The sequence below is a fragment of the Polypterus senegalus genome, chromosome 15 (assembly GCF_016835505.1).
Source record: "Polypterus senegalus isolate Bchr_013 chromosome 15, ASM1683550v1, whole genome shotgun sequence".
NCBI classification, from domain to species: Eukaryota; Metazoa; Chordata; class Cladistia; order Polypteriformes; family Polypteridae; genus Polypterus; species Polypterus senegalus.
The window spans coordinates 105245527-105268306 of NC_053168.1; the positions used below are offsets into that span (position 1 = coordinate 105245527).

The 22780-nt window shown below is 38.5% G+C and overlaps 1 protein-coding gene across 3 annotated transcripts in view; it reads left to right on the top strand.

The window, feature by feature from the left end:
• smarcc1a (SWI/SNF related, matrix associated, actin dependent regulator of chromatin, subfamily c, member 1a) overlaps positions 1 to 22780 on the top strand; it is a 111128-nt gene that overhangs the window by 10344 nt on the left and 78004 nt on the right. For all 3 annotated transcript variants that reach the window (XM_039737713.1, XM_039737714.1, XM_039737715.1), the window contains exons 2-3: positions 20932 to 21051; positions 21240 to 21325. In XM_039737713.1, coding sequence (XP_039593647.1) covers positions 20932 to 21051; positions 21240 to 21325 — 206 coding nt within the window. The remainder of the gene's footprint in view (positions 1 to 20931; positions 21052 to 21239; positions 21326 to 22780) is intronic.

Genomic DNA, 22780 nt, shown 5'->3' on the forward strand with positions numbered 1-22780 from the left:
TCGCAGTAGCTGCACTTATGAATATGATTATATGTATCAGACGCGTCATATTTTTCTGCTGCCTTCTCAATTGTGTAATTCGGTTTTTGTTCAGCACTCTTTGGAACTGTTGCTTTTTGTCTGTGCACTGCGTCAGTTCACGTGAGCCGCTTGGTGTTCTTGCATTGAAGGTTCCCAGCTGTGCTGGTGCCATCTCGTAATGTCAGCTAAGACCCGCACTTAAAAGTTTCTCTTGCAGTTTCAATGAGTCTGTGCCAAACACCACCCTGACCATCTCATCTTCCTCTGCATAAGCACAGTCCTTCACACGTGAATATTTACCGGCAGTATTTGTATTGGATTGCCGCTGATGGACGGCCTTATATGGGCAGGCACTCAATTACAAACGCTAGTGGCAGCCTGTCTATGAACTTAATTTAATATAAACTTACGGTTCACGCCGTGCTTTGTTTCCGCAGTAGCTGTACTTATGAATACGCTTGTATGCATTATTTGCTTCATAATGTTTTTCTGCCTTCTCAATTGTGAAATGGCGTTTTGTGCTCATCGCTGTTTGGAGTTCTTCCTTGTTATCTACGCATTTACGTAGAGGCGTGATGATGTCACACGAAACTCCGCCCCCCACGGCCATCTCTAACTCAACTCCATTACATTATATAGAAAAATAGGTTCCAGTTATGACCCTTACGCGTAGAATTTCGAAATGAAACCTGCCCAACTTTTGTAAGTAAGCTGTAAGGAATAAGCCTGCCAAATTTCAGCCTTCTACCTACACGGGAAGTTGGAGAATTAGTGAGTGAGTCAGTGAGTGAGTGAGTGAGGGCTTTGCCTTTTATTAGTATAGATAGAGAGATTTGTTCACTGACGTTATGATCGCCTTTTGGGGACAGTCGCGGTGGGTCTTGTGTAGACTGGTGAGACGTCCCTGCCATTAATCGGCTGTGATGGCACTGTCAGTCCTCCACTCGTGTGCGTGTCTTCATAATCCGAGCTGAGGACCTCATAATCGTATATGTGCAAAAGAAAGTGTGAATCGCCTTAATATTATTTTGCCGTGGTGTAGAAAAGGGGTCCCGTGTTTGCACTTGTCTGGGCTATAGCGCAGGGGAGGATGAAAAAATTAAAAGTGCTCACTTTGACTTAAGGCAGAAGCGCAGTCAGCGTCTCAAAGGCCGGCACAGCTATCGCACGCGCTGGCTGCTCGACTTTTGCTGGGCAGGAGACCCCTTTTGTACACACGTTCATGATATCAAAAGTCTCAGCTCTTTGGAGGTAATTCATATATATATATATATATATATATATATAGCAAAATACCCGCCGCAGCGGAGAAGTAGTGTGTTAAAGAAGTAATGAAAAGAAAAGGAAACATTTTAATAATAACGTAACATGATTGACATTGTCATGAGTGTTGCTGTCATATATATGCCTGCCTAAATAAGTCACCCTGCTTTGCTCTTACTTTTTACCGCTCATTTAATCATGGCTAGTGGCGGAAAAATTATAAAATGGAAGGAGGATGGCTTTACCAAAACAATTATTGATTGCTGATCGATTATTCATAAAGCTTGAATTGGTGATCTGTTTTTCTGTGTTAACCTCATATTTTTCATACTTCTTCTCAAACTAAGGTGGTGCGAGGGTAAAATGAATCGGGATGCGCTGATCAATGTAATCGTGTACCAGGAAATCATGCATTGACAAAAGCTCCCTTTGCTTGTAATGCAAAGTGTGATTAAATGCATTATTTTTAAGCGTTATGGAGCACATGCATCAAGCTTCTCAGCTGTGCTTGTGCTAAGAAAAGGAAAGATTTTAAAAATAACGTAACACGATTGTCAATGTAACCTTTTGTAAGTAGTGCCTGGAGGATTCAGTGTGGAGAAACTCTAGAGACAGTGTGTGTATTAACTTGTGGATTTTTCTGTGAGTATTTGGTGGCAGTCTGACGAAGTTGCTTCGGAAGACGGCGTTAGCCGCGGAGCTCAGCTCAGAGCAAATGAGGTAAATGGGAGGGAGATGATGGCGTGACTCCCCACCCGCCTTTAACTGTCAATCCCCACAAACACAGTCTCGGAATTTGCATAAGCACACCCTTCACCTACAATTTTAACTTAGTTACAAAGTGATCAAAACTCTCGCTTATATCCTCGTCCTCTCATTAAACTTGTATCCCGCATTACCTGTGGGCATGTGAAACGCCAGCGGTAGCCTGTCTATGAACTTAATTTAAAGTTTAGGTTTACACCTTGCTTTCTTTCCGAGGTAGCAACACTCATGAATATGGTAGTATATGTCACTCGCTCGCTTCTTATTGTTTCGCTGCCTTCTCAATTATATAATGCATGTTTTCTTAAGCGCTTTTTGAAGGTCTTCCTGGTTTTCTACGTACTGCGTTGACAGTCAGTTCACGTGATTACGGGAAGGCGTGATGATGTCACACAAAACTCCGCCCCCCCACGTCTTTCCAGCTCAACTCCATTACAGTTAATGGAGAAAAATACCTTCCAGTTATGACCATTAGGCGTAGAATTTCGAAATGAAACCTGCCCAACTTTTGTAAGTAAGCTGTAAGGAATGAGCCTGCCAAATTTCAGCCTTCTACCTACACGGGAAGTTGGAGAATGAGTGAGTGAGTGAGGGCTTTGCCTTTTATTAGTATGTATGTATGCGTGTACTAATGCAGAAGTCTCATTGACAGTTACAGGAATCATTTGATTGCAGTGATTGCCTCAAAAGGTTGTGCAACAAAATATTAAGTTGGGGTACCATCATTTTTGTCCAGGCCTGTTTCATGAGTTTATTTTTTTAAATAATTCTGTTGAAGCATGGTTGAAAATCAATGTCTGACTTTCATTGGTTAAATTTCATAGAATTTTTATTAATTATTACTTTTGTCAGATTAAAGTTATTTCTGTGACCATTTTTAGTTTTTCTTTCATTGACTGAAGGGTACCAACAATTATGTCCACGTGTATGTGTGTATATATATATATATATATATATATATATATATATATATATATATATATATATATATATATATATATATATATATATATATATATATATACACACACTTCCGCTCCTGCTATTACCATGTACAGCCCGCTCTCAAAACCCCATACTCTTTGCTTGTGAAGTCTGCTCCGCCTCGTCCACTCTATTAGCTTTAGCAATATTTGCCCACCCGCCTGCTTGTCCCTTGCCATCTCTGCAAATCATTAGATCTGCCTGTGCCTGCAGATCTGCGGCTGTCATCTCACGATGTCATGCGAGATGACAGCCGGGCATTCAACTAATTTAGCCGGGAGCGCCCGGCTAAAAGATGCTAGAGAGAACACTGGTCGTTAAAGGCCTGGATCATGGTTTTTTATCCAGAACACTCGCAAGCCCAGACACTTGGACTCCTCAGTCATTCTCTTGAATGCCCCAATCAGAGCATCCATTTAATCTGTGAAGATCACAGCATTGTCAGCAAAGTCAAGATCTGTGAATCTTTCTTCACCAACAGATGCCCCTATCTGCTAAACACAAAAACAGATTAAAAGCAACGAGACATCAGACACTGAATGAAAAATGCTTAGAAATACTTAAAACACAGTCTGGTCTCATTGAAGATTAATAGAAATTGAGTTATCCAAAGACAAAGTTTTCCGACTTCGATGATACCACACAAACAAATAAGAATACAAATTCAGTAAAAACTAGTCCTTGGGGTGAATGTAATTGCAACTCAGTTAAATTGCCACAGTGGCGAAAGCATTGATAACACAAGACAATCACAATCCTGTCCACTTCTTTTGGCTCCCTTTTATATCTATTGCCTCATCTTGTTTCTCCCTGTAGCCCCTATGGCAACAACCAAGCTTGCCCAGTGGTGCAGTACTTCCTGGACTGTTGGTAATGACAGTTAATTTAAGTAGTGCTGCAACAATGTTTTTCTTCCAGCATTTTTCCTTCATTCTATTCATCTGCATCCTTTACCTAGCTAACAAAGATCCTAATCAGTTACTTATTTGTTGTGGCCACCTACATAGTTCTGTCAGCTTTTCAACGTAGAGTTGGTTGTAGGAGTAGCTTGTATGGTGGAGTCAATATAGAGTTAGAGTTTGCATACCTACTGGGTGGTATTGAAACTATATGAGTACCAGTGAGTAGTATCGCTTTATCCCTCCTTTCAAAATAGGTATAAAATGTGTTTTTTTCCCTGAAAAAGGAGGGTACAATATGTATTTTCTACGATAATATCTTAATTGTTGTTTTAACAACGTGTGAGCTGAAATTGAGTATGTCACTTTTATTGTTTAACTGTGAGAGCAGTTATTGTACTAGCAGAGTTTGATTACTCAGATGTTTTCGGTTTTAACATTTCAGCCTGTTAATAATCTATACTAATATAGATTAGGGAGTTACGCCTCCCACGTAATTTAGTGCCTGCCCATATAAGGCTGTCCGTCAGCGGCAATCCAATAGAAACACTGCCGCTAAATATTCATGGGTGAAGGACTGTACTTAAGCAGAGGAAGATGAGATGGTCAGGGTGGTGTTTGGCACAAACTCAGCGAAGCTGCGAGAGAAACTTTTAAGTGCCGGGTCTTAGCTAACATTAAATACAGCCGTGGACATTGCACGAGATTGCACCAGCACAGCTGGGAACCTTCGATGCATGTACACCGAGCGGCTCACGTGAACTGGCGCAGTGCACAGACAAAAAGCAACAGTTCCAAAGAGTCCTGAACAAAAACCGAATTACACAATTGAGAAGGCAGCAAAAAAATATGAAGCGTGTGATATATACAAGCATATTCATAAGTGCAGCTACTGCGGAAACAAAGCACACGGTGGAAAAAGTCAATGTCCCGCTAAAGGAAGACAGTGTTAAAAAAAACAACCCGTGCATGCAGTGTGTTACATCTCCGATAAAGAGGAAGACGAGCTGTTTATTGATGCAGTAAGAAACAAATCGATGAATGAAACCGGTTATCTTTACGATTGACAAACACGGAATGTAACTTGAACACAACACATCCTACAAATACGAACCTGATTGAAAGAAATAATGATAATCAAATCCTTGATGACAGCAACACTCGTAACACTCACAAAACAATTACTGTATATTGACAATCATGTTACGTTATTTTTAAAATGTTCCCTTTTCTTTTTCATAACTTCAACTCACTACTTCTCCTTTCTGGAAGTATATATATAATATATATATATATATAATATAATATATATATATATATATATATATATATATATATATATATATATATATATATATATATATATATATATATATATACCCCGATCTACATACTCTCGATTCCCGAGAAGGGGTGCACTAAGTATGTACGCGAGCTTCCCGATTCATTTTACCCTCGCATCCCCTTGGTTTGAGACGTATGAAAAAATATGCAGTTAACGCAGAAAGACAGATCACCAATTGAAGCTTTATGAATAATGGATACTTTATTCGCCATCAATGATTGTTTTGGTAAAGCCATACTCAGTGTATTCATTAGATGAACGGTAAAAAAGTAAGAGCGAGGGGAGGGTGACTTATTGAGGCACGCAGGCGAAACCACAATAGCATGAGGGCTCGATGTAGTGCGCATCAACTCAATCTGAATTGCGCCATCACATTCGAAAAAATATATCTTTTCAAGCTCTATTTAGTCGACACAAATATCTTTGGTTGGAATGTAAGGCAAATTTATTCTTTACATTTGTATGTTGAAGAAAAATGTATGCAATGATGCCTACATTTAACTTGCATTCCTACCAAAGATATTTCTGTCGACTAAATAAAAATTCCTTGAACTTGAACAAATACGATAGTTCATAATATCCACGCAGACTTGCGTAAGAGCGGGAGTTATCCGTTTTAACAAGCAGCGTATTGCACTGATACGAAATAGCTGTGTGTGTATATATGTAGATATGTATGTATATGTATATATATGTTTATATATATATATATGTGTATGTATGTGTATATATATATGTATATGTATGTATGTATGTGTGTATATATATATATGTGTGTGTGTGTGTGTGTGTGTGTGTGTGTGTGTATATATATATATGTGTATATGTATGTATATGTATGTATATATATATATATATATATGTTTGTGTGTGTGTGTAAATATATATATATGACAGCAACACTCATCACTCACAACAGTGACAAAACAATTACATTGACAATCATGTTACGTTATTTTCAAAATGTTTCCTTTTCTTTTCATTGCTTCTTTAACACACTACTTCTCCGCTGCGAAGCGCGGGTATTTTGCTAGTATATATGTGTGTATGTGTATATGTGTGTATGTATATGTATGTATATAATTCACTAAGGCGAGACACCCATGGAAAGCACGCCGGAAGGGGCGTGGATTCACTAAGCCGCCGACAAGTGAGACACCTATGCCGCACGCCGGAAGGAGCCATGCCCACCAACTCCAAGACCATTGGATACGACGACAATTCACAGAGCCACGCCCACGAACTCGGATGCGACGACACAGAATAACCGGCGTCATTTATATTCGTCTGTCGTAGAGGTCACATGCAGCTCCGTCCCACGTTGATTGTTAATGGAGGCATGTTTCTCACGGAGGAGAATCGTCATATGCGGTAAAACTGTTTGCGGGGGGTATCCCATGGGATCCTTAAAGCGTTCCTTTACAACTGAGGTTAAAACACAATGAAGTGAGCAGTCTTTAAAAAACGAGTTTTCGGTTACGTCGCACGACCTCGTGCACTATAGCAAACTGTTTTACACGTTACATACAGCAATTCGCATCCGCGACAAACATGTGTCGTCTTAGATACTCTTGCACTTTGTACACACCCCCCTCCCACCGTGGTCGGGTGTCTTGGTGGATTATATATAGAAAGGCAGCCAAAACCCTACAGAGCAATGAAAAGTCTACGTGAGTCACAGGTGTATCTGGACTGTACAAAGACAACGACTCGAGTGACGAGTTGGAGGTGGCCCCATGAGCAGACAGTGTATACTGAACGAGAAATCAGCAGACTAGCATGACGGAGGGAGCGGAGTGGATGTCCTTCTCTCCTCCCGTTCCACCCTGAGCGCTGCACGGACAATTGTGTGTTGGTTCGTTCCGTGCATTGGTTAAAACCCAATGAAGGAAGCAGTCTTTAAAAACCAATAAGCCCTGTGCCTCTGTTTCATTACCGTCTCACCTGCTTCACCAATGCATGCCCCGCAACAGCCGCAACAGGCGTTACAAAGCTGAAACTTAAAGGAATTGACGGAAGGGCACCACCAGGTGTGGAGCCTTTCGCTTAATTTGACTCAACACAGGAAATCTCACCCGACACGGACAGGATTGACAGATTGATAGCTCTTTCTCGATTCTGTGGGTGGTGGTGCATAGCAGTTCTTAGTTGGTGGAGCGATTTGGCTTGTTATTTCCGAAAACGAACGAGACTCCCGCCTGCTAAATAGTTACACGACCCAACAGCGGTCGGCGTCCAAATTCTTAGAGGGACAAGTGCCTTTCAGCCACGTGATATTGAGCATTAACAGGTCTGTGATGCACTTGTATGTCCGGTACTGCACGCGTGCTACACTGTTTGGATCAACGTGTGTCTACCCGGCGCGGGGAGGCGTGGGTAAGCCGTTGAACCCCATTCGTGATGGAGACCGTGGCTTCCAATTGTTCCCCACGAACGAGAAATTCCCAGTACGTGCGGGTCGTACGCTTGCACTGATTACGTCCCTGCCCTTTGTAAAGCCCCCATGGTCGGGTGATTTGGTGGATTATATATAAAAAAAGCAGCCGGAACCGCAAAGAACAATGAAAAATCAACGTGGAAACCGACTGAGGCGGTGTTTGGAAAATTTAACAGTCAACGTGACTCATAGGTGCGTGTGGACTGTACACAGACGAAAGCGACTCAGGTACGGAGTTGGGGGTGGGCACATAAGCGGGCAGTGCGTACTGAACGAGCGCCTTCAACTCCGTCCTTCGCTTTGGAAGGAGAAAGTGCGACGGCGCTCCTCCGGTTTTCAGTCACGAACAATTGTATGTTGGTTCGTAGGGTGCATTGTTGCAGTGTTACTTTTCTTGGTGGTATTTAAATTACGGATTTTTCAAATGTTTGTTTTTTCCTCTTTGCTTAAAAATCATTTAAAAAGCGGCATGATTATGTGGCGTATGCTACGCTAATAGCTTGGCTAATAATATATATATACACACACACACACTAGCAAAATTCCCGCGCTTCGCAGCGGAGAAGTAGTGTGTTAAAGAAGTAATGACAAAGAAAAGGAAACATTTTAAAAATAACGTAAGATGATTGACAATGTAATTGTTTTGTCACTGTTGTGAGTGATGAGTGTTGCTGTCACACACATATAAACATATATATATATATATAATATAATAATACAAACACACACATATAGGATTGCAATTAAATGTGATGAATAAGTCAGGGCGGCCATAACGACGAACATATGTCATTGCGTCTTGTGTACGCTCGTGCATATAGCGAGGTCCTCCAGTGAAGGAAGATGGTAATATCACAGCCTGACCAAGTTCTGTTAAATCATTGTCGTTTTTGTCAATAGCATCTTTTAAGTGAATGTAATTTTCAGCCCGTTGTTTTTTTTTATTTAGTCTGATATAATTTAGTCTTTCGGATTCAATTTTTGCGTACATATATACTAAAAACTGATTTAATAAAGTTCTGAAGAAAAGGATATTATTAGCATGATGTTGTCTGATCATAAGGCGGTATGAATAGAAGCTTGCTGCAGAGACGGTTTTGTTCATAGGTAACCTACTGGTAGCATGAACTTGAGGCATACACACAGAATAGCCGTCTTCATCATAGCAGATAATGAGAGGATATTGAAGTGCATCATAGGATCTGTGGGTTTCTTTAATGCATTGAAGTTTATTGTCTCTGGTTTTCAAGACAATATCTCTATTGTTGAACGTTTGCCCAACGATGACAACACCAACTTGATGAACTGTGGGTTTATTAAATCTGCCTTTGTGTGCATGTAATGGTTTTTTGTCTGCGTGAATGAGAACTTTGAAGTCTTTGTCATCATCTGAAATACTGTCCATTGTGGAGTGGAAGTCCTGGATGTAAGTGTTACAGTCATGGAGCATTTTTTGTAATTGCTTCACCAGGGGCATGTTAAGTCCAGAAAAATTAGCGCAGCGGATTGGTGCTTCCTTTTCATCATCCCAGACGAAGTAAATTTGCAAATATTTGTGTTCCTCACTTGGCATAGGTAAAAGACTGCCAATCAAGTGATACACTTGTCCCTGAACTTTAAATGAAGGCATAAAATTTCCTTCAACGATTTGGTTAGCACCAAATGATGTCATTTGAAATGCACTGTTGTACTTTCGAATGTTGTTCAAGAAATGCTCACTTTGAGGATGTTGGCCATTTAACAGGCCCTCAAGAAGGTGAGGAAGGTTACATAAAGGAGTGAGAGATACTTTACCACCGTTACAGCACAAACCAGGAGATTCGCATTTCCACTTCTTTGCTTGACAGTAGTCACAGTGAACATTCATAGATCCAATGTGTTCTGTTTTGTCAGACTCATAATGTATGTTTGGGTCGTACGCTAAACCACAGTTGGCTTTTTTGAGCCAAACCTTTTGTTTTCGTATGAGCCGCTTTTCATTGTTGGGATCGTATCTAGAAACAGAAGCTCTAATAACTTGTGGATTTGCCTCCGTGTATTTAGTGACAGCGTCTCTATGAACTTGGGGATTCGCTTGCGAGTATTTAGCGACAGCGTCCCTATTAACTTGTGGATGTTGTTGTATTTAGCGACAGCGTCCCTATTAACTTGTGGATGTGCTTGCGAGTATTTCTTGACAGCGTCCCTATTAACTTGTGGATGTGCTTGCGAGTATTTAGCGACAGCATCCCTATGAACTTGTGGATGTGCTTGCGAGTATTTGGCGATAGCTGCACGAAGTTGATTCCGTCTAGCTGTATCAGAAAATCTACCACGACGTCTGATACGTCTCCTTTTTACTGTGTTCTCATAGCTTGGATTGCCACTGTAATAATCAGCTGGATTTGTGTTGAAGTGACATTGAGCATGTGTCATTCGATGTAAGTATACAACCGGCTTCATCAATAACTTCGCCTCCAGTTTTTGAGAGTTGAAATATTCATAAACATCAAAGTGTCCACTACTCAAATTGTCACCTGTGAATCTAAGATGTTTAAGAGGCAGTGACGGAAAAGGCAGGCGCCATCTCCTGGCATGGACACCACTCGGTAAGTGATAGTTCTTTGATTGATGGTGATCACGATATATCCGATAGACATTTTAATAGGGGTATAGTTGGAAGAATAAAGGGAATGGGTACTTGATCAGTAAAGAAAGTATAAAATACCTATACAATAAGTATAACAATCGAAATAAACGAACAATAAAACAGCGGAGAACCTGTGGATTAAATAAAAAGGCTGCTTAGTTGGCGAAGCAACGAAAAACGACGGCCTTATATGGCGTTTCTTTATAAAATAGCGGAGAAGCTATGTAAAGACTGCTTGACAAAAAAACAGCGGAGTGGCTTATATGGGCAGGCAGTCAGCCAAAGAAGGGAAGCAATAAATAACTGTAATCGTAATAAAGGAACAAAAAAATAGCGGAGAGTCCGCTAATTAAATAAAGGAAATGGGTATTTGAACAGAAAAGTAAGTCTAAAATAGCTACACAATAACTGTAAGAATCGTAACAAATGAACAATAAAATAGAAGAGAACCCGTCAATTAAATAAAACCTACACAATAAGTATAAAAATCGTAATAAATGAACAATGAAACCGTGGAGAACTCGTCAATTAAATAAAAAGGTTGCTTCGTTGGTGAAGCAAGGAAAAAGGACTTTCTTATATGTCGTTCGTTTATAAAACAGTGCAGAAGGTGTGAGAAAGCTGCTTCCTTGGCGAACCACGGAAACGACTAAAGACACCGCGGTGAACACAGAAAAGAAGCTGTGGATTAAATGAAACCCACACAATAACTATAAAAATCGAAATAAATAAGCAATGAAACAGCGAAGAACCCGTGGATTAAATAAAAAGGCTGCCTCGTTGGCGAAGCAATGAAAAAGGACTTTGTTATATATCGTTCGTTTATAAAACAGTACAGAAGCTGTGAGAAAGCTGCTTCCTTCGCAAAGCAAGGAAACGACTCAAGACACCTGAGGGAAGAATGGCCGTATATGGGCAGGCAGTCAATTACATGGGAGGCGTGCTGAGTTGCGCAGCAGCCTTTACTTATGAATATGCTAAGCACATTCCTTCAGCCGCCACGCCCCACGGCGAGCGACCTGCCCGCTATGGCCGTATACAGTATAGGAAAGAAGGTTCCAGTTATGACCGTCCGGTTTTGGGAAGCGCTGATCAATGTAATCATGCGCATTATTTTTTTTAATGCGTTATGGAGCACATGCATCGAAGCTTCTCATCTGTGCGATTGTCAATGTAACCTTTTTTTAATGCGTTATGGAGCACATGCATCGAAGCTTCCCAGCTGTGCGATTGTCAATGTAACCTTTTGTAAGTAGTGCCTGGAGGATTCAGTGTATATGTCACTCGCTCGCTTCTTATTGTTTCGCTGCCTTCTCAATTATATACTGCATGTTTTCTTCAGCGCGTTTTGGAGCTCTTCCTGGTTTTCTACGTAGTGCGTTGACAGTCAGTTCACGTGATTACGTGGGAGGCGTGATGATGTCACAAGAAACTCCGCACCCACGGCTTTCCAGCTGAACTCCATTATAGCGTATGCAGAAAAATAGCTTCCAGTTATGACCATTAGGCGTAGAATTTCGAAATGAAATCTGCCCAACTTTTGTAAGTAAGCTGTAAGGAATGAGCCGGGCAAATTTCAGCCTTCTACCTACACGGGAAGTTGGAGAATTAGTGATAAGTAAGTGAGTGAGTGAGGGCTTTGCCTTTTATGTGTGTGTGTGTGTGTGTGTGTGTATATGTGTGTATGTATAATATATGACAGCATCACTCACAACAGTGACAAAACAATTACATTGACAATCATGTTACGTTATTTTCAAAATGTTTCTTTTTCATTACTTCTTTAACACACTACTTCTCCACTGCGAAGCGCGGGTATTTTGCTAGTAAACTTATATATAAAGGAGTTCAGTGTGGTTTAATTACCTCATCGTAGTAGTTTGCGTGAAGTGGCATATTGTGAGTTACAACACAGAAGCTTCAGAGGTTAACCACATTTGAAGCTAGAGTGCACTAGTACAGCGTGCGTCGTAACCACCAGTTATATTGTGGTAACTTAAATTCACATGCAATCATATTTGCTTTCTTTCCTCCCCCAACAGTGCTTGATAATCTTCATTTTTGTATCAAGATCAATTGCCTTTTCCGGGAAGACAAATGTAACTAAATGTAGTTGAAACATCTGCAGATGAGATTGAGATGAATGAGTCACAGCATACAAAAATGGCATGGTAAAAACAGGTGTTTCTCCTTAAAATGTAATTTAAGTTAAAGGAATCTAGTACGGACCCCCATGGGTATCGGGCAAGAAAAAAAAAAAGAAATAAGTTCTGATGAATTAAGTAATTTCTTTGAATGGATTATTTTTATTTCTATGAGTAGCATATTTGTATTGCTCATTTTATTTCACAGGCTGGCATGGTTGAGGGTCCTTGATTTCAAAGCACATTTTTGTTTCTTAAAATATTTAAAACACTTGCACAGATTCCCGCCTTTTTGCTCCACTCCAGGTGATGACACAAGATTAGGGATGCACGATAATTTCAGATTTATATCTGTATCGGCAGATAATGGGTTAAAATAATTTTATGGGCATTGGACCAATGATTAAATTTGACCGATAATTCGAACCGATAATGATGAGGCATTCAATGTGTTCTGGGTGTGGCAGACATTTGGGCGACGCTGGACTACTGTGTGAAAATGTCTGTGATGTGGAAGTTTTTGAAAATGAGTGAGAGCGACATAAAATATGCCATTTGCCACACTTCTTCAACTAATGTTTTGCGCGGAGGGACCAAAGTGCAAAATTTCAATACCACCAACATAATTACACACTTGAAAAACACCATCCTGACATACACAGAATTCCACAGAGCAAAAGAGGAGAATCCTGTGCCACCGTGCACAAAATCAAAAACTGCAGTTGGTCAACGTGTTGATCAAAGAAATTTGATAAAGATAACCTTAAAGCTCAAACAATTACTGCAAAAGAGATGGAATTTATTGCTGTGGACGATCAGCAATTTTCTGTTGTAGAAGATACGGGATTTCGAAGGCTGCTTGATCTCGAGCCCCGTTACCAGATATCCAGTCGCCGTTGTTTTTCTGACATATCGCTTCCAGAGTTGCATAAGATTGTTGAAAGTCATGTGCACAAACTCCTTGCTGAAGATGTCACAGCCATAAGCTTTACCACTGATATATGGACATCTGATACGAGTGCTGTTAGTATGCTTAGTTTAACTGCTCAGTGGATCGACCGCAAGTTTGAATTGCAGAAAGCAATCTTGTACGCCCGAGAATGCTCTGGATCACATGGGTGCTGCACTCTTTGTGGCGTTTAAAAGAATGTTTTAAACATGGAAAATGCCCAAAGAGGATATTCGTGTAGTATTACGAGACAATACACGCTACATTGCAAAGCGTATGGAGAAATGCGGGATCCCAAGTTTGCAATGTATGGCTCATACTTTACAGCTTGCCGTGAACGATGGTGTACTATTCCAACGCAGCGTCTTGGATACAATAGCGATCGGCAGAAAAAAAGTCGGTCACTTTAAGCATTCACAGTTAGCCAACTTGCGTCTCAGAACTATACAAACTGAACTTGATATGCAGCCTAAAATGCTTCAACAAGACGTTTCCACTAGATGGAACAGCAAAATCTATATGCTACAAAACTTGCTGGAGCAGAAAAGAGCCCTTGGGGCTTATGCCTCCGATTTTTGAGTTACCTGCAACTCTTACATCTAATCAGTGGGGTTTGATCAAGAACATAATCACACTCCTTGCTCCATTTGAACAACTGACAAAAGAAATTTGGCAGTCTGAAGCCTTGGCTTCTAAAGTTATTCCCTCAGTTAATGCTTTAAAACAACTGCTGACTAAAAGCGCTCATACTGACTTTGGTGTCAAAACCAGTAAAAGCGTTCTCTCGGAGGCTGTAAACAATCGTTTCATTGAGATTTACACAGAACCAATGTACTGTGTTGCCACTGTTGTAGACCCGAGATACAAAGACTGCTATTTCGATGCAGAGTTAAAATCACTGGCACTCAAAATGTTGCAAGCGCAGTTGGAACTTGCATCGAACGAAATGCAAACGAGCGAATCACAGATTGTCCACAACAGAAAAGGGCCAAGATAAATGATGAGGTCGTATGCACACTCTTCGAAATGTACAACAAAATTCTTGAAGAGAACACATTGATGCCTCGGAAAACAGCCAGATGCTGGACACTATTGTGAGATTTTACAGGTCTTTGCACGTAACGTTTTAGGATCAGCCTATACGTGTTTCTGAATTGTTAACCCATATTGTTATTAGTCATTAGTTAAACGGTCGGCATCTTCTGTGTTAAACACACAGAACTGAGCCAACTATAGTCCTATGCTTCTTTGCTTCATATTTTTGTTTGGTGCATGTTAACTAAATAGTTTCGTAAATAAACACTTAAACTCATTTTACATTTTTTTTTTTTCCTTTGAAAAATGCTGTCTGCTAAATAATTGATTATAATACACAAAATACTTCAAAAGACCACCATAAAGTAACATTTAATACACTTGTAAAACATGTAAAGGGTCACAATGCTTCAGTTTATTTACTATAAAAAATAGACAAAGGGATATAAGGTCCTCTGGCGTCTAGGGGGAGAAAAAAAAATGAACTGCATTTACTTTGTTTGAGCAATCACTGACAATTTTGTTTGTTTTTATTTTGAACATTGTCATTAGAAAGTGCCAGTATGGTTCATGTCTTATTTCTCTTTGCGTTTGTTTTTTGTGGGAGAGCCAATCACATTCATGAAAGCCACTGTTTTCACCCGCGTCACTTAAGCAATAATGAGCAACTTGTAAGCAGATCATGATCTACAGTGAAAAGCAAAACTATTAATGTTTCAAAAAACAGCAAATACATTACAGACATGCATTCAATTCAAATGTCATATACTTATTTTTATTGTAAGGATTCTAATCTTAATCTGACAGCCCTGGTAAAAGCCAAAATGCAGATCTATCTTTTAGATATGAAAGATGACACAGAATATAATGTAATATATGTATGCATGCCACTCGGCAGGTGCAGGGATTTCTTTCTGAAGCACCAATCCCGAGGAATGAAAATCCACTGAAATACTGGAATAACAACTGGGTCGGTTTCCTCATGTACTAGCGTGGACAACAAGAGATTATTCAGTTTGGCTTCTAATGTGATCAACGAAAAGAGGAATAGAATTTCCTGAAGGCAGAGATGCTCTTGTTTGTTAAGAAAAGCCTTCCCATTATGCTGAAAAAATAGAAAAGAATGGTAAGCCTCCAGAAAAAAAATATTTATTTCTTTACTGTTGTACACTTTTCTGTTTTTTAAAATTAGATTGGTTAGATTTATTCCATCAAAAAGAAAGAAAAAAGTATTCTGTAGTATTTAATACTGCAGACTGTAAAACAAAGGATCAGATAACCAGCCAAATGTGGTTGAGCAGTTCACCCCCTTAAGGATGGAATTTCAAAAAATCCTTTCTTAGCGGTTATCCATGTCATTGTAGAAATGCACTGTCAAAATTTCAGCCCTTTAGGTCCAGCGGTTTGGTCTGTGCGTTGTCTGTTAGTTAGTCATGGAACATATATATATATAAACAAAGAGAAAAGTGTTATTTAAAGCAACAACTTGCAAAACTGTTTCCCATATAACCAACAGGTAGCCAGCCAAATGTGGCATGTATCATTTTGGTTTTTAATGATTGAATGTGGTGTGCAAAATTTGTTATACAAAAAAATGTTCACTTTGTAATTCTTGTCCTGACGCATCAAGTCCCATTTTTCTCTGTATCTTATAAATGTGTATCGGTATTGGCAGATAAGTACATATAGTAGACATTATTGGATATCGGCATCGGTGCAAAATTCCCATATCGGTGCATCCCTACACAAGATAACACAGGAATTTAGAGAAGGCAATTCTCTGCACACTGCCATTGATAAACAGAGCAAGAGCTACTTGATGATACCTGAGGTGGATAGTAAATCCACTTGTGGTGCAAAACATAAGTACATTTCCCCAAATTGTGGAAACTTGCAAAAAGGTACCTGTGCATCCCTGCCTCAACCAACCCTTCTGAGAGGGCTTTCAGCATTGGAGGATACGTTCTAACATGTAACCATGCTGCTGTGAAAGCAGATGCTCTGGATTGACTGGTGTTTCTGTCACACAACTTGGACGTTTCCTCAATAGAATTTTACAATTGTTTTTTTTTTTTCTTAGTAATTTGTTTATAAATGTTAAGGTTTTTTTCCTGTACGGTACTTGTCAGAACTTTGGATTTTTACATTATAGTACATTAATTATCCAACCCGCTCTATCCTAACTACAGGGTTATGGGGGTCTGCTGGAGCCAATCCCAGCCAACACAGGGTGCAAAGCAGGAAACTTTCTTGCTTGTATGTTGCACAGTTCACCAGCACAGCAGTTTGTTCATGCCCTATAGTTCAATTATGATTAGTATTTTATTTCCTTTAAATTCATATTTTGTTTACATTAAGGGTAAATGTGTGTTTAAAATACTCATAATAGTTTTGTTGGTCTTTTGTATAAATCCTGTAGGCCACTTTGAAATTATTTACTCATACTTGCACTGTTTGATCCCAGTAATACTTTGACTGGTGATTTTAATATTTTTGTGTTATTTTACTTCAGTTTTATGTAAATAAATTAGACCTGTTTTCTTTAACTGTTTCCATTTATCTCGTTAGTATGCTACAATTAATATCCTATTAAGTCCATGCTAGATCAATAAGACATTTCTAAATATGTTTTTAAAGGATGCAAAATATTGTCTAATTATTATATATTGAGATATAATTTTTTGACAATATCACCCCTACCCTGAAATTTAAAATATAATGGGCTCAAAAAAATGACCAATTAATTTAATTTTGATGCAGATCTTTTTGCTTAGTATAAGCTTAGAACATTGGTTACGTTTGCAAGTAGTGATGTCCTGATTACTGACTCTTTGTTTTTGATATCAATACCAGTGAAAGTTTACGATATTCGACACCTTTCGATACCATGGCATAAACATAAATCCCATTTTACTGCTTTTATTAAAGTACCTAGATTATTAGAGTGAAAAAATGCAAAAAAAAAAAACTAAGTCATGATGGTGCCAACAGTGGTGGAATATTATGGTGGTGAGATATTTACAGGTGCATCTCAATAAGTTAGAATATCATTGAAAAGTTAATCATCTGAATCTGAAGCATCTAATCATCTGAGCACCTACATTTTAGTTTCTAGCGAAATGTTTTTTCTTGTTACTTTATTTTTCTTTGCAACCACTCATTTTAAAACTATAAAGGGGTAATTGTTATTTATTATAGTAAAATAAAATGTTATGTTTATATCCTTACACAATAATTTTGATGACCAATCATAAATGAACAATGACATAGCAGGCATATGGAATGTACTGTACCGCACTGCACTGATATCAAACACGCTGCGAGACTGCATGCGAGTATCTAATCAAGTTGTGCGATTGTGACGATAACTGACATTTTCACTGAAAACCGCGCTTGTACATGACTACAAAGTGAAACAATGAAAAATTCGAATTCGAAAAAAAAAAGCGTAATACCAAAATGGCGTTAAGCAGGGTCTTACTGTACTTACTTTCTTCACTTAATAAATTTGCATTTATTTATGCAGTTTTGGAGGATGGATGAATAAATTATATAATGAACTACACCATGTAAATAAGGCTTGGTGTTTGTCAACAAGTGCAAGGTACAGTCAACAAAGTACCTGTTTTGTGGTCTACAGTATCTGTTTTGTAGCCAAAATAATTTCATATGACTGACGTTGCATTTCATTTTGCAACCAAATCTTCTTTCCGGTATTTTGTTTGTTGCTCATTTTCAGGTTTGTTATTGAATCGGGCCTGCTTTGTTTGTTCGAGATCGATTGCAAGTGGTGGTTCTCTGTTCATGCACAACCTGCATGACACTCATTACCTATCTCCATAATCATAGTACATTATGGTATATCACACAAATGTGACTTGTAGATAAGTTGTATATTAGAACTGTTGCAGCATGACTTTAAATATTTAACTAGGGAGCTCCTCCCCAGTTTGCTTCACTCGCCAATCCTTGGGCTGTACTAATCAAAGGGTGTTGGGTGTCCCTCCATTAGAGAAAGCGATTGTATTTAGAGTGATGGTATATAGAAGAGTATGTGTTTTGCAGGAGGAAGATGGTTTGGTCCTTAGTTATTATAGACAGAAAATCAGTTTCTTGAACATTTCACTACAACTTTCTATTTTTAAATACCAATAAATAATCAAACCTAGTAAAAAGTAGAAGTAAAACTTAATAAAATAAAAAATGAGTAAAAAATGAATTTACATTAATGCCTCATCAAAAGCTATATTATGAATTACTTTATTGTCTAAATTACATTCCATAAACATTGCCTTTTTGCATTTCTGTTCATATGTTCAGGATATTTTTGTCTTTTTCATTTATTGGATGATTCTTTGTTCTTGATTTTTATTGTGTGCTGCTGTTTTTTGTTTGTTTTCTTTTTCTCAGTGTACACAATCCGCTCTTGCTGCTCCTTTTCTTGATCTAAAATTCAACATTCTTGAATAGATTGGTTTTCAGCCTTGGCATTATAACTGACTGCTTTGAAGGGCGAATTAGTACTGAGAGTGTCACGGGGTGGTACAGAGAGAGGATGTTCACAGTAGAAGTAATGATTGGGTGAGCAGCGTAGAGTGGAGTGGTCAAGGCTGAATAATGTGGACAATACAGAAAACGTTTTATTAATACTGTATAATAGAGAGATTTGCTTTACTTGACAACACACATCCTGATATGATATTTGTATGTGGCTTGCTTTTTATTCTTTCAGTTCTGTTCATACAGTATATCTAATCCAGTAAGTGTTTTGTATTTGTGTTCTTTGTGCAAGTTGTTCTTGTAAACTGACTTTGCAAAAAATAATAAATAACATTGCACATCCTGTGATGTGACTATTTCACATGCACACGCTGTGATGACAATGCTGAAACAATATATCATGCAGCCCTAGTACAAATCTTTAAATAAAAGCCTGTATTTTAAACAAGCTCACTGTCCAAACTCAAGTGTTACCTGTTTTAATTTAAAGGACAAAATAAAGGTCTGAATTTCTTAAAGTAGCTTTACTTGCTGCTTGCCTAGTTGCACAGGACGACTTCTCTAACTTTTTTCAATTCATTACTCCACTTTCTTTAATGTAAAGGCCAATATACCAACTGCCTCTTGTTCACTGATAAAATAAGCTTCCACTCAATGTTCTTTGTTCAAACTGCAGAAAGTTTGCTGCAAAAAACATAAGTGTGCTGGCTCAGCTACAGTAAAGGAGCACTGCAACTAAATCAGTTTATTACTCCTCTTTCTTTAAGCTCCTTTGCGTTTGATCTGAGCGTTACCAGGTGATTGTAGTAACATTTCAGAGAGCTTACGTTGCAGACTGTGATGTTGGTATTGATGAAAGTCTCATGGCTTATAAGGGCAGGATGTCATTAATACAATACATTGCATCAAAAAAGCAAGATTTGGCATAAAGCTTTGTGAATCTAAAACAGGATACATTTGGTATTCGATTCTGTACACAGAGAAAAGGATAATGTTTAATCCAAAATACAATTAGTATGGTGTTGCTACATCTATGCAGACTTCGATAGATGCTGTGCTGGATCAAGGTTACTGTGTAACCATGGGCAATTTTTATACTTTGCCAGAGCTATTTGTGGGAATGTGATTCATTGCATTTCTGTTTTAATTGAAGTGCAGAGTATAGGGTATCCATGTCTTTGAGATCAAGATGGTGCTGCCTCCCACTGACCGTTGTAGGCACACTAAGCAGTGCAATGACACACTTTAATGGCACCCAACAAATGTCATCTCTAAGTGGCCAATGGAAAAACTGTACGAGTTAATTTGGATGCATGAAACATATCAGGATTTCTGATTCCACCTCACTCTTCTCACGAATCACACCAATCCAACATTTTTCATCATACATGGACCCAGCATAGCCTCCAGCAGTACATTAGTCTAATGTGTGGGATGCATCTAATTCATCTAGAGTGTGATTGTGACAGGGTAGGATCTCAGCTGCTGCTTTAATGGCAAATATTCGGGCAGTCAATTGATTGTCTTCAGCAGACACCCAACAAACTTGGTTTGTTTGCCATCTTCTATAGGGTTGTAACAGACAGTGGTATTCTCAAGTACCGGGTATACCTTTGGCCATGGAAAATCGCATTCCCTGTTCAGTAACATGAGATATGACATTGTCATTTAATACGAAAAATAAAGTTTGACATTTGTGCTAATTTACTGATTGAAAACTCAATGATTACTATTATTGAAACATTGCACATTCAGCCTATGTTTAGGATGGAAAATAAATATGAAAGATTTGCATAAGAAAAGTAAGGTTTGTGTTTTGAGAAAGAAGGGACAATGTAGAATAATTGAGAAATATTTTCAAAAATTATCTGCACATTCCCACATTCCGTTAGAGTGCTCTGAAACAAAATCCAAAATATTTTTTTTAATTTATTTTATTTATTTAATTATTGCTTTTTAGTACGTCCACACTGATACTCCTACCAACAAGTCGCTGGCAGGTTTGGTTGTACAACTGTTGCAATTCCAAGAGGATTCCTTTGGGAAACGTGTTAGCAACCCAGCACTTACCAAATTGCCTGTGAGTAAAGTCATCTTCCTTTCTTGCCTTTTACTTCCATTCTTTGTTGCTATGCTTAAGAAGAACTTAGAAACAATAATAAAGCTATGTTTGAAGAATGATAATGGGGAGGAGCTTGAGTAATATATATATATAAATCATTGAATGACATGCTGTTTAACTCTCTTATTACCACTCACATTATTTAGGCCAAGTGCTTCCTTGACTTCAAAGCTGGTGGTGCCTTGTGCCACATACTTGGAGCTGCTTACAAATTCAAAAGTGAACAGGGTTGGTAAGTTGACTTTTACAGTTCTATAACAAGTGAGATTCCTCTGTATTTTAATATATGATACTGGAGAAAAACACTATTTTATATAAAAGCAGTTTGATCTACATTTTTTTGTATGAATATGTACTATATAAATAAATGTTGATTGATTGATTGATATTTTCGGAATGTGAAAACTGTAGTATAACTTTTATACTTAAAAGTTCTCAGTTTTTTAAGCCTGTGTAGTAAAGCTAATTGCACATTACATGACAGCAAATCGAGGGGGATTTCAGACTTGATGACTACTAATCACGGCGTTGGAGTATGTTGAATTACAAAACTAGAATGGGAAATAAATTTTAAGCCCATGTTACATTACAGAACTTTTCCAGAGATTTTCTGTTAATGTTCAAAGGTATCATTGCCGTATCATTTTTTTTTTTCAATACTGTTTTACAGCCTTATTTTCCTGTACACTTATTCTTTTAGTAAAGTTATTCTATAGGATAACAGTGTGTAAATTCATATGTTCACTGCTGTATATCATTTTTCTAAATATATCTATACTGGGGTCCCCCCCCCTTTTCACTTCGCTCGCCAATGCCACCGGCCTGCGCTATGTGCCAGCCATTTCACATCTCTACTGCTGGTGTTGTGAAGAGGGGGGCTGAACGCTTCCCCAGGAGATGTGGTTGCTCTTCTGAAAACACCCTCTTAAACGGTGATACAATGGGGAAAAAAATAGTTGTTTTTATATACATATATATCTCTTCTTTGCCCGATCAGCTACTGACTTGCTTACTACTGCCATTCCATGTGATCTGCATCTCGCACGGCGCTTAAACCAAAGCCTGTACAGCAGCTGTCCTTCTCTTTTGTCTTTTATTTCCAGCCCCGGGCGTGGTTAAATCTTTTGGCACAAAGTGTCATCTTGTGGGACAAGACTTCTTGATATTTTTTTGTTTATAATTTAAAAAATGGAATAAGAATCTGAAAATCTAACAGCATCACATTAAAGTTCGATAAATTATGAAAAGAATGATGCCAAACGTATACAGTGGTGTGAAAAACTATTTGCCCCCTTCCTGATTTCTTATTCTTTTGCATGTTTGTCACACAAAATGTTTCTGATCATCAAACACATTTAACCCTTAGTCAAATATAACACAAGTAAACACAAAATGCAATTTTTAAATGATGGTTTTTATTATTTAGGGAAAAAAAATCAAACCTACATGGCCCTGTGTGAAAAAGTAATTGCCCCCTTGTTAAAAAATAACCTAACTGTGGTGTATCACACCTGAGTTCAATTTCCGTAGCCACCCCCAGGCCTGATTACTGCCACACCTGTTTCAATCAAGAGATCACTTAAATAGGAGCTTCCTGACACAGAGAAGTAGACCAAAAGCACCTCAAAAGCTAGACATCATGCCAAGATCCAAAGAAATTCACGAACAAATGAGAACAGAAGTAATT